The 13,311-nt window shown below is 41.1% G+C and overlaps 1 protein-coding gene across 2 annotated transcripts in view; it reads right to left on the bottom strand.

Annotated features, from left to right (window-relative positions):
- The window catches only part of PPARGC1A (PPARG coactivator 1 alpha), a 347,064-nt gene that overhangs the window by 47,191 nt on the left and 286,562 nt on the right, over positions 1-13,311 (bottom strand). For both annotated transcript variants that reach the window (XM_085223377.1, XM_003205895.4), the window contains exon 2: positions 12,293-12,472. In XM_085223377.1, the coding sequence (XP_085079503.1) occupies positions 12,293-12,472 (180 nt within the window). The remainder of the gene's footprint in view (positions 1-12,292; positions 12,473-13,311) is intronic.

The following is a 13,311-nucleotide window of genomic DNA, read 5'->3' as shown; positions in this document are numbered from 1 at the left end:
TTTTCATTTGGGAATACACCAGTATGGCTAGTCAGGGATTTGAAATAACAGTGGATAATGAGTCTTGGTCAAAAACAACTAGAGAATACAATGCAGTTCTGGACTATACATTGAAGGAATTTCTTTATGAGGCTCTTTCAAAGACTGATTTGGGGGAAGAATTGGGAAAACCTAGCCATTCTGTTGAAAGGAATGGAAGGGCAATGAGTACTACTGTAGGATCTTTTTTTTTTGCTGACTCAGTGAAGACACATTTGTCATTCAAAGCCAAATTAGAAAAGGGCATGGATCATACTACATAGATGCTCAGTTTCAGTTATCAGGCGGGTACAGGCAGTTTCCAACACATCTACCTCCAAGTGCATCTAAAAAAAGGCAATCTCTTTTGGTGGATGTGGACAGAATGTCTTTGTCAAAATTTCAGTTTGAGCAAATACTGCAAAGCGGTTTAGCACAGGGAGGATTTGTTCCTGCAGAAATTGACACAAATTCCTTTAGGACAGGGGCAGCCACCCCAACTGCACAGCTCGGATTGCCAGGAGATAGAATTAGGGAAACTGGAAGATAACACTGTGGCCTAATGTAAACTCTTAAATCTGCTGTAAACAGAGTGGTAATATTGGCACGCAATAAAACTGGTATCTGTCATTGCACTTCCACAAGCAGGTGTAGGAAAGGACAAGAAACATGAGTGGATTTTTGCTCACCTCTATGCATTCTGATCAGGAAAAAAAGTATGCTGAGAGAAGCTATGGTAAATAGCTAACATTGTATTAATGGAGGGCAAGCTGGAATGATTGTATAGTGGGGAACAATGTGAGGTCAATTGCAAAGTTTGCAGTTCAGGTTCTGTTAAACAAGTGGCGCAACTTGGAAACACAGACTTGAGAAGGCAACATTCCTGGACTTTTCAAGTTGGACTGACAGAAAAGTTTAGTATACACAGGAACCACTTTCTAAAAGCCTTCTGACATTCCTGCTGGGTCAGGCCACGTCTTCAAGAACACACACGCACAGAAGAAAGAATTGGCCTTCTGTGGCCTGCGAACTCTAATCATCAGCTTTACTACAACGTTCCCTCCACCACTGTCCCTGTGTTCTTTCAGGACTCATTTGTTCCCTCTCAGAAGAAAGCCTGAGAGAACCTCTAATACAGAGCAACAACTAATACACCCACACAGAGCATCAGTCAGCTCTATGCAGAGACACGCTTTTGGTCTTCTAAGAGCTAATCCTGATTTGGGTGTACGAGCAACATATCAGCTCTAATAAGCCATTTCTGCCTAGTTAAAAAGGGAGCAGAGAATCATTCCAATACCAGCATTTCTCAGCTGATGACGACTGGTCTTTTTTTTCCCCCTTTATTGTTATTAGGTCTGGAGATAAACAAGCCTTTATGATGGGATGTAGAGCTAAGGCAGCTTTTCTCCAGGTTTGGTAATAACCCAGCCCATTCAGCCCTAGCTGGGCTGAATGTAAGAACTTTATTCCCAGAAAAGAATACGGTCCTGATCACAATCAAGAAATCTGGTATGGCAGCTATTAAATGACCATCTGAAAGCAGTGCAATTAATCTTAGTTTATGGGATAAGATTTTCAGGAGAGTTAGGTATCTATGACTAGTTTAAAAAGTAAATGCACAAAGAAGTAATGTGCCACCAGAATTGTAACAAAAAAGATTGCATGGAAAGTTATGCATTATGGATGATTTAGCAATATCATAGATAGCAAAAGCTCCAGCAAAAAGAGTGAAATCATCCCTATCTTCACATTTGTTGGCGGAATTTTAACAAGGGGCTCCTGGGAGCTCTTGGGGGCTCCTCCATGGCTCAAAAGACAAATTAACTCATCAAAAGGAAGTTAGGGATGATTAACTAACAAGAGCCCCCTCCAGCCCATAACTGGCACATGGTTATTTCACCCAGATGGTGTTCACCTATGTGAAACTGGTAATGACAGTTTCAGATCAGATTTACAGAAAAACAGAGATAATAAGGTGCTGCAAGAGTGACACGATAGGAGTTATTGGTCTGTGATGCTCTAGACTGTGCCAGAGGCAGCAGAGCTGTTTTGTAATGTTAGGCTCTGTTTTGTAATGTTATCCTCTCTGCCCGAGAGATTTCCTGCTGTAAATGGGAGACTCAGTCCCCAGAGAAGTATTTGACCTGACCCTTCCTATACGAGAGTGGGATCAACAGCAAGGAAAATGACAAGAGATAGCAACACTCCCATCACATACAAGCCGGAACAGTTTGACACCTTTTTTCTGAAAAATGGATGAACACCTTTGTAGCATTAAGGACTGTGAAATATTTTCTTATGCCTTAGGAAAAAAACCTAAGTTTTTTTGGCTTTTCTCCAGATGCAATTGAGGTGACAATTTGTAAGACTTTGTATACTATCTTCATACAAGTATGAAGAGTGCTTGTTGGGCTTTTAAGGACAGATAATACAGCCAATAAAATTCACATCAGTCCTAATGGATAAAAATGTAAACACAAAACCAGAAGGAGAATTCCACTAAAAAAAAAAAAAAAAAAAGAAAAAAGCATACATTTCCACAATTATGTAGAGATAAAGGCCTACAGCTCGTTTTGAAGGTGCCCAGAGGGTCAAATGTCTTATAGGGCACAACCAATCAGATCACAGAATTATAGAATCACAGAATAACTTGGGTTGGAAGGGACTTCAAGGATCATCAACCTCCAACCCCATGTCGCAAGCAGGGCCACCAACCTCCATACCTAATACTAGACCAGGCTGCCCAGGGCCCCATCCAACCTGGCCTTGAGCACCTCCAGGGATGGCACATACACAATCTCTCTGGACAGCCTGTTCCAGCACGTTACTGCTCTGTCTGTAAAGAACTTCGCTCTGACATACAAATGTCAGTAAGCATGTACTAAAATTTTTGTATGTTAAAATAATTGCATCTTTACTGCAAAAAACAATTGCATTTTTATGCATTAAAATAAATGCTCTCCTGAAGAGGCACAGGGTCCTCCTCCCCTGTTCTTCAGTCTGTACAGTGGATCACATGATATCTAGGTGCTGCTAGTTAACTAACGTGTATTTTAAAAAGTCCTTTTAAAACTCACGTCATATCTGATTTTCACAGAAGGTCACTGACTGCTCTGTGGAAGCACACAAACCTACAACATTCTCACCAAAGCCAAAATCCCAGTGGGAAGTCTCACTTCCATCACATTAATTACCTTCCTCCTCGACTGCAGATCCCAAATTGCTGTCACTGCTTAAATAGCAACCTGGGAGAACAACAACTGGTTTTCACTTTTTTCCCCCACAAAGGTTTAGAGAATTTTCAAAAGCAATTTTGAGTTCCCCCCAGGCAATACGACCATTCATGAGGAAATGCCCAGTACTTCTTTTAGCAGCTCATAGGGAGGACATTCCTCTCATCAACCCCATCCTCTAGATACCTGTTATCACCACTTCCTTGAAATTAATTCTCTTGGGTCAGAAACAAGTTTGTCACCCAATTTTTCTATTTTCAGGCAAGTGCATTTCCTGTAGGAGAGAATTGCAGCTCACCAAGCCACTTGATGGACCACTGCTCTGAACCCCTCTGAAGATTTAATATTGCTGAGCACTCAAGGAGCAGCTGTGACAACAGATGGAAGTATGGAGGAGTAGAAAACTCTCTGCCTGTTTGCCACCTATAACCTTGTAACGTGATTGGAAGGGCCAATCCTCCTAAACTTTATTTGATGAGCCATCTTATTTGATGGCTGTATGCAGTTCAGGCAACTCAAAGCTGTCATAAATTAACAACTCTACCATGGAAGCCAAGATTGCAGTTCCTAATAGAAAATGCTCCGCTCTTCTGGCATCCTCTTAGCCATTAGGCATACCACTATGGACCAGCACTCTGTTGTGTTTCTTACAGTAAAGCACAAAAGCACAGATGCGAGTGAGGAAATGTAAGTGTTAATTCACTGCATCGCACAGCTAAGACTTCATAACAACACTAAAATATCAGTAGGTTTGGATTTTTTGCTTTCGTAAACAAAATCCAGTGATTGCTCATGCGGTGAAGAGCAAACTCCAAACATGGCCCTTCAGAATCATCATCACCACAAAGTGCTAATTAATTCCTCAATCACTACAAAGAAAGGCTGTCGTTCTGTGTTCTCAGAACTGAAATCCAGCCAAAGCCATCACCTATGTGTCCATGAAGGGCTGCTTTCCATCGAGACCTGAAACCAGCCTTCATGGCTGAATATCCTTGTACATGCAGATTGATCTCTCTGCCCATCAACACTGCAATTCGGCATTTGTAAACTTAGGCACATGCATAAAATTTCCAAAATAAAAAAAACAGACACTGGAAGAAAAGGCCCAAAAAACTGGCAGGTGGCAACATGCCAGAAAGGCTGCAAATTTCTGGTGCATCTGGTCGTTAACCACAGTACTGTAACAGGAGCTACAGGTGGGTAAGATCTCAGAGACACAGCCAGGCAGACGCATAGTGTTCCTCTTTTCTCCTTTCATGTGGAAAAATAAATAAATGCACAATTCAATACCAAAAGTATCTCCTGCAACTAATTTGCTCTATATGCAATTTCCTCCCCCTGACCTACACATGTACAATAGGTTAGCTGCTCTACAAAAAAAAAAAAAATAAATCCTAAATGAAACTATGATTTTATCATTCTGTAATGGCATGGACTTGAGTTAATGTTAAGTGGGATGGGGCAGCAGGAAAAGAGCATGCCAGGGTTAAGATGGAGCATTTAGTAGCAATTAGCAATGATGTACAGAACAAAAATAGCAACAATAAAAAAAAAAAAAAGAGGTTACACTAGAAATAAAACCATTAAGGGAAATAAATTTAACAGTTTGGCCAATTAACATTTCTTTAAGAAAGGCAAACTTTCTGTTGTTGTTAAACAAATTGGGAAGTAGAAAAACAGGAAAGCTCTATCGAAAATATTTACTTCACACTAGCAAAGACTCAGCGAGCATTTTTCCAACGAAAGGCAGAGCCACCGTCCCACTTTTTTGTGACCCCCTCTGCAGTTCTAGGGAGAAAATATTTAGTTGAACATTATCGTAAGCCAGAATATGGCTCTATTTATGTGACAAGTTGACAACATACAATTTCATGCTTGTTGAACTGATCTGTGTTATATATTCACTGCGAATATTATGAAGCCTCACCATTATAAATATGAAACAGTATACACTTATTCAAAATAACTCCTGCAGTAGCAATTTATAGCTTGGTTTTTTGCGTGCATATGAAGTCCAAATGCTACCTTAAAAAGCTGCATCTCACTAAAACTGATGTGGAGTGTGACTGTGACCAAAGTGGATTTAAGATGACCTCTGTGAAAGGAGGCTATTACATTTTTGTCTGTATGGCAGCTGACACCAGTTTGTGTTTGGATATGTAGCCAGTGGGAACACAGTGTAACACAGTGTCCTTAAGGGCTCGTTTTAACATGGGCCAAGGCATTCGTCTAATGACCTAATTAGCTTACTACTGTTCTGCTAAGCACTGTGCCTCCCTCTGCAAAAAGGACAGGTACTCAGCTGAGTGCAGACACGGCAGCATCTGAAGCCTCGGCTGCTGCAGGTGAATTCCTGGCAGAGCAGTGAAATATCTCCTTAATGGGACTGTGGAGAAGATCAGTTGCATTTTCTTGATCACACGCCTGGGGAATGGTCTTGGTGGCCTCATACATCAAACAATAAGCTCTCAAAGCAATTGTTTTTTTTTTTTTTGTGTTTTTTTTTTTTTTTTTTTTGTCCATCTGGGAGTTCTTTCCTGCCTGAAGGTTTCAACCAATGTGTGAGGCTCTTGCACAAAAATAGAGGCAAGTTTAGACAGTCTGCAGTTTGTCCAATCAGAAAAAAAAAAGACAGAGCAGCACACTCAATATAGGACATTTGCATAAATTTTTTCCAATTACACAGCAGCTGGACTGAGTGAAATAAACTCCATTTACTGCTTGAGCATTTTAAAATGTCAGCACAGCTAGCCACAGACTGTAGTTTACATACACCTTCCACGCAGACGTAATGCTATTGGACTGGGCTCCTATTTAGCATGGGCAGAAATCTGAGTCAGGCCAGAGGCATTTGCAAAGGTAACGCATTCAAATGCTATGAAACTTGACACTGCTCTATTAGGAATATAAAAATTCTTGCTCCTTTGCCCAGTCTCTGACATCTTTTTCCCCTGGAATTGAGGGTCTTCCTTCTACTCTCAAAAACTGTTTTTATGTTACACTGTTACCTTTTATTGTTCTTGCAAAGTTTCCTATCCCAAATCTGCATCTTCAGCCTTTGATGTTTATTTTTGTTTTAAATCTACAATGTTGTCTGTTTCCCTATTAAACCTATCCTGTAACCACATACTGTACATTCATTTCTCTGGGACCTCAGTAGCTCTTATCTGTTTGCTTTTATGATCTCTTATGAAGTGCTAGGAATAGCAATTTGCAGTGCTGTTTGTAAAGTCATCTCAGACTGAACTCCTTCCCTTTTTTGTCATACAGTGATACTCTCAGCAGTGAAATCCCATTTGCCACAGAAGAATTTCATTACAGGATGCACTTCAGAGGGACACAAGTTCCAAAGTATCCTGTATGTGCTTATCATGTAAAACATTTAATGTGCATTAATCTGAATTTCAAAAAAGGACTTACTGGAGCAGCAGCCTACATGTTGGTATGTCCTGCGTTACCTTCTGATTCACTGACACGCTGCCCGCCCCATGTTACTGCCCAGAGCCATTTACTTTCTTTTCTCCAAGGCCACAGACATGCTGCTATGCTGTTCACACAATCTCAGTTCTTTTAAGCACTTTGATAAGCTTTATTCTGCCATTATACCATCTATGCCATTAAACACAATGTTTAAGTTCTATGTTAAATCACAATCAGTTCCTATTAACTGTTCCAAGCTCCTCATTTTTATCAACAGTTACTTTATTAAATCCTTAATAATATAGATGGAATAGTTAGTTAATTTGTGTGTTGAGCCATGGATGTTAATTTGTAAACATAATAACATACTGCAATCATTTGCATAATAGCATTTTAATCTTTTTAGTAAAAGCTGTAATTCCCTACAAAGTACGCTGCAGAAGAAACTAAGTGACTATTGGTAATAATAAAAAAGGCCTTAAAATTCTGATCCTATTATAGTGTTGGAACATACCCAAACTGCTACCATAATCTCTGAAATGTTACTGTTCTCTGATTTAGGTGTCTGTGTCAAGAATAAAAATGAAGTATAACTGGTAGCAGTAGACTATTTCCTAAATGTAATTTAGTATTCACTAAGCACCAGCACTTTGCAAATAGCTCTGAGGCTTTCCTTCAAAGTTCAGAGCTCTAGTTATGCATATTGTGTGAGGTACACCATGCAGCTCACCTCCAGACTTTGTTGTGCTGAATAGATGGCTATGATAAATCATGCTGATTTGGCATTGAAGGGCATCAGCCATCAAGAGTTTGACTACTATGTCTTTTTGTCCCCAGAGATTATATCTCCTTGACCTGCCTGCCCTGGGCTACTAGTTCTGGAGAAAATTAAAAAGTGGAAAAAATGCTAGGAGAGGCCAGTACAGAAAATCTATACAGGCTCAGTTCTCTGGAAACCCATTAACACCAGTCACAAGACTGGCAAAGAAAACATTGGTCGTTGTTTAAAAGTCAGGCCAAGTCATTTTACGCAAGATCTGGTAATTCATTAATCAATCTGGCTGCAGACCTTGAATGAATAACCTGAAATAGTAAAAGAGACTGGCAGCATCACAGAATGTAAGAGACTCTACAACACGAACCATGCAATTATCCTGGTGACGTTTAGGGCTCCCCTCCACAATCCTCATCCTCCTAATGCAAACCCTTCCAAACAAGAAATCATTAATCCCTATGAATTTTCCTGCTGCTGGGACTAAGAGAGTATGAATCTTTCTCTCCTCATATTCTCACTGCTTATAAAGCAGCATTTTTGACAGCCTAGAATAAAATATAGTAGCCAATTCAGGCTTTCAAAAAACATGGCGCATAGCATGGCCCTGAAAAGTAACCTGGGCTACACCTATGCAAAACAATTAAAAATAAAGTCATCAAATATGCTGAGCACTTCTCTGGAGCACAGAATTACGTAAGCAACAAATCCACAGATAGGCCAGCAACTCTGGTTTTCTGAAGTGTTCTGAAAGGCTAAAAGTGTGTTTTTTTCAAATATGAGAATAGCACAGTTACAGATATTTTACACAAGTTCATTATAGTTTAATAGGCCATTTTCTATCTATAGGCTGCATTTTCTCTTTACCTCAATTGAGCTATTTGTAAGTAATGCCAACAAAGAGATATATCCACTGCAGACACCTTATCTTTCCAAAATATTAGATATGGGTCATAAATAATTTTAAATATGACTAACCTCCTCTGATAGAATGTGGTATATTTGAAGAAGCCCCAGGGGACAAACTCTTCCCATTCACGTCACATCGAGTTCTACAGCTCACACAGCACCAACTTGAAGAAAGGAAACCTAACCATTTTGATTTTCTAACATAAGCTGAACTGACTTGTCACAAACACAATTTTTTTAAGGGCTGGTTCTTTGCAAAAACAAGTAAAGAAGGTGAACGAAGCAGTGAAACATAACTGAGCTTGGGTGACTTGTTAATTATATAGTTTCACAAACTTTTGACAGTAGAGATTGGCCTTAGGGGAATGAACCCCTTCGTTCTGTATTTCCAGTACTCAGAACAAGAGTCAAACAAAACTAGGTGAAAAACTGAAGTTACGAAGCTGAGAACAGAAAGAAATCAACTATTGATAATATGCATACATACAGATGCAGGTAAGAACCAGTGTGCTGGGGCAAACAGGACAGGTTGGGTTCAGGATCCTGCACACTGTCATGTGAGCAGAATAAGGCAGCAATGAGCGAGCCACTTCTGCAAGATACTTCATTGTGCTTCAGTGCTGGACTGAAGGACCAATATCTCACCACTCCGAGGCAGATGGGGGCAGGGCCTTATACTCAACAGTTACATACTATCTAGACTAATTGGAGCTTTATCTCATTTGGCTCCTAGTTGCTACCATAACTGTTAATAATTTCTCATCCATAAGACTTGAGTGCTAGTGGAGTTATCTAGGTTTGTGGGTGCTCAGTTCAAGCAAGCTTCTGGGAACATGAGTTGCAGAATGCCTGAAAATTCAAAATACTAAAATATAGCATTTCTTAAAATATTTACAAAGCAAAACAAAAAAAGTGTACAGGCTTGAGACAGTGATTTTTGAACATAGGCCCTCACCCCGACAAAAGTGTACTGCATTCATAACTTAAAGGAGAGTGTGCTTCATTCAAGGTTAGGTTTTGCAATTAACACTGCACGGCTTGTTCAATTAACAGTGTGCTTGTGCTTCCCGACATTATTCACCATTCTACTTCTTTCCCTTCCAGTCCAAAGAAATTGCATTTCTATTTTCAAATGACTAGGCCTCATCTGGAAGCTTAAGTTAAATAAAACTTATTATTCCCACAATGATATGAGAGTTTTTTGTTGTTGTTGTTGTTGTTGTTTTTAAGTTATTTATGATATTTTCTTTAGAAAGAAAAGCCAGTGTGGATCAATATGGAAAAATCCAGAGATTACCAAATGGGAAACTTTTGTTCTCTGCTTTAAAACAAATAGTTCCTTGCAGAGTATCTGAGATAACCTCTGGAGAAAGAACACATCTTGTTCTGTTCTTGAGCACCCCCAGTCGTCACATTACAGAGCAGCAGAGAGAAGAAATAGTGCTATGCATCCAGCTGCACAATGGAGAATGGGGACAGGGTTAATGCACAGGAGGAGAAAATAACTGTTTCATTCCCATCTTCCTGGGCCAAGCAACAAAGAAATAGCAATACAACACCACAAAACTGAAAACTCTCGCCCTAGCACTGCAGTATTGCAAAATGCTATTAGGGAACAATTTGTCCTTACAGTAAGGTAAGTATGGGCCAAGCTGTGCTGTCAGAGACAATGAGGCATCCTATAAACAAAGTTTGTGGGTGCAAGGAAAGCCAGGAACTTGTGGAGAGGCCAACAGAATTCACCAGTTAGGAAAGAAGTTACATATTTCATTTCCAAATCATTATTTCTGGCCTACCAATTGCTGCCTAGATGCATCCCCTCCAGCTGCATGCCACCTATTTCTTCAGAGTCGGGCTGCTCATCTTCAAGATGCACCCAGACCAGTGAGGTTCCTGAAAAGACCAGTGCCTCCTTGCCATCACATTCCAGTAAGGTTAGGTACCAGCCTGGATGCTCATTTCACTGCCTACGACATGCTTTGATTTTCAGAACTGGAACTGTCTCAGGGAGAAAGAGATAATTACTATCCAAGTAATACAGACTAATCGTCACTATCTAAACAAGACAATTTTGTATGTAGTGGCTTTGGCCACCATTGCTGACAGTGCAGTGCAGCACACAACCAGCTAGAAGCCTGTGGTCAAGTTCCAGCATTTTTACTGGAACAGTCTGTATGCTTCAAGACGGTGGATGCCTTATTATATTACTAATCAGGAACTCAAACTTTGACAGTCTATCTTTCCCTGATTCTTCCAAAAGAAAAATGCCTCCGCATTTGCTTTTGATGAATGAGGAAAAATACATATCCTCAGTTACAACAAAAGCAAACCTATTCTGTGCAGTGCTAATTCTGATCTTAGCTGGAAGTGTGTCACCTGTCCTGCCGTCAGACTGCTACTAACCACCAAAAACTGACACGTGTCAAGCTGTAATTCATGTGGGGGTGCGACTGACATTTCAAGAACACGGCATCTTTTTGAAGTTTCATAAACTGTGATGTGGAACATTATAAAACTGATGAAGAGAGAGGGTCAAAGCATTTTGATTTGACTAAAATTATTTACAAACTATTTTGATGTGAACTGTAGGAAGATTGAATATGGCCAGCTCCTATCATCAGCTACACTGATAAGTATAAATCCAAAGTAACCTTATCAGCACCAGGGAGGTCACCATGGGTTTATAACTGTATACAAAAACGAAAAATTTCATTCAGGACATCCTAGGCAAGCCATATTTTACATTCAGAAGCATTTTACTACACTGTGGCAGTTAATCTTTTCCCGCTATTAAGCTGCAGAGTGATCATCTGGGGCTTCCCCCAGCAAGTGGGGCTGGCTGGACTTCCTGGGTCAGCCACGGGAAAGGCAGCCCCAGCCACTTACTGCTGCATAAGATCTTTCTGCCAGCTAATCAATTTATTGCCCAATTTCCCAGCCTGTGGACGATCTACTATATTTTCTATCATCATAGAGAGAAGGTGGGTAAAGGGTCTGGGAGAACCGGCAGCCCCATCGCTGTGGGGTGGTGAATCATGAAGGTTTGACGCAATGAAAGACGACTGGAGACAAAGTGACTGAAATCTCCTCCTGTGCACCCTGAACCCCAAGGCAATATTTTAAAGAAAACATTTAAATCTGTCTGTAAAGACTACTTTCCACCAGGAGATCTGCAAAATGTCCCACACCATCAGCAACTATTAGCCCTCACTGCTTTGTCTGCCATATCTACCCATTTCCTTTCCCACACTCAATCCAATAGGACCTTTTCATTTGTATGCAAAATATCTTGCACTGCAATGCTACAAGTGGGAATTTTTGATGCAGTGAAGACCTTCAGGAATCACAGAATCATAGAATAGCTTGGATTGGAAAGGACCTTAAAGATCACCTGGCTCCAACCTCACTACCATGGGCAGGGCTGCCATCCGCCAGATTAACCTGGCCTTCTATGGATGGGGCATCCACAGCTTCTCTGAGCAGCCTGTGCCAGTGCCCACCACAGAAACTGGCCCCAGCAGTCCACCAGCCAACAGTTGCCTGCACTCTGCTCCTTTCCAGGGAGTGCAAGAGGAAAACAGCAAACAGGTTTCAACTTTTGTTTTTCCTCACCACTGACAATTGTGCAATTCCTCCTTGTTACGCCACAGTGCTGTGTACTTTAGGCACTCTTCATCCGTTTCCTTTCAAAAATCAAAACTTTCATTTAATTCTTTTCAAGGTTGTTTTCCCCCCCTCTCCAGATCACAGGCCTGCTTTTGATCATGAGGATTAAAGGCACCAGGCGGAACCTGTAACGCACATCACCACGTTTGCTGTTTCTTAATGAGGGAAAGATAGTAAAACCACTGCCCACCAGCTAAAGAAAAAAGAAAAAAAAACAAAACAAAACAAAACAAAAAAAAACCATGGATTCACCGGAATCGCCTTCCCTTACCTCAAAGATGTTGGCAGGCTCATTGCTGTACTGGTTGGAGATGACCTCAGACTGGTCGCTGTACCACTTGAGCCCCCCCAGGAAGCTGTCTGCATCCAGGTCGTTCACATCTAGTTCGGAGAGGTCAAGTTCTGGGAGGTCTGGGCAGAGAGGCTGGTCTTCACCAACCAGAGCAGCACACTGCAGGAAACAGCAATGTAGAAACAGTTTCATTAATTGCCAGGAATCTATTAACTTTAATATCATGTGATAAGAATTAAGCCTCGATTAAGCTATAGCACAGGGTCACTAGAATTGTTTTCTGGAATTAAAAAACCACACTAACTATTAGATCTTTTTTAGCACTGGACAGTTACGCAAAGAGGAGGGGGAAATAGGAGGGCATAATCCATAATAGGAAGGCATAAGCTGCCTTCTCTATCATGTCTCTGTAAAGGAACAGTGAATTTCCTTTTCCCTGTAGCCTTCGACAACAATAGCATCCAAAGGTTTATAAAATCCAACAGCAGAAGCCAAAGCACGACCTTATTCTGCTGCTGCTTCAGAGCAAACCAGTGAAGGTAGAAGTTACAGATGAATACCTCTGGGCAAGGTCTTTCCTGCATTTCCTGATGCATTCAGGTTACGGAGACACAGCCTGTTACAGCCTTCAGCCCTGGAGCTAGCTCAAGCTGGAGATGCTCGCATTTTTGCTCTTCCAGATTCTTACCACAGTCCTCGAGGTGAGATATGATGGTGGTCGCCATATGGGCAGAACAAATCATGGGGTAAGGATGCTGCTATGTCATTTCCTCAGTGTCTAAACAATAGACAGAGCTCAGCTACCCAGTTACAAAGCAGGGGCCTGGCTGGTGGGGTGTGTTCTGAATATCCCTGCGCTCACCTCTGGGTGACAGGGGCAGTAAAGTCATTGCCCCAGGCCAGGACTTCCCATCCAGACCCTAGCTGTCCCTCCCTGACGGTGGCCGTGTTGAAGGACTGGAGGGTTGTTTTTTTGTTTGTTTGTTTGTTTGTTTTTC

The sequence above is a fragment of the Meleagris gallopavo genome, chromosome 4 (assembly GCF_905368555.1).
Source record: "Meleagris gallopavo chromosome 4, MGAL_WU_HG_1.1, whole genome shotgun sequence".
NCBI classification, from domain to species: domain Eukaryota; kingdom Metazoa; phylum Chordata; class Aves; order Galliformes; family Phasianidae; genus Meleagris; species Meleagris gallopavo.
This window is presented reverse-complemented; position numbering and strand designations above follow the sequence as displayed.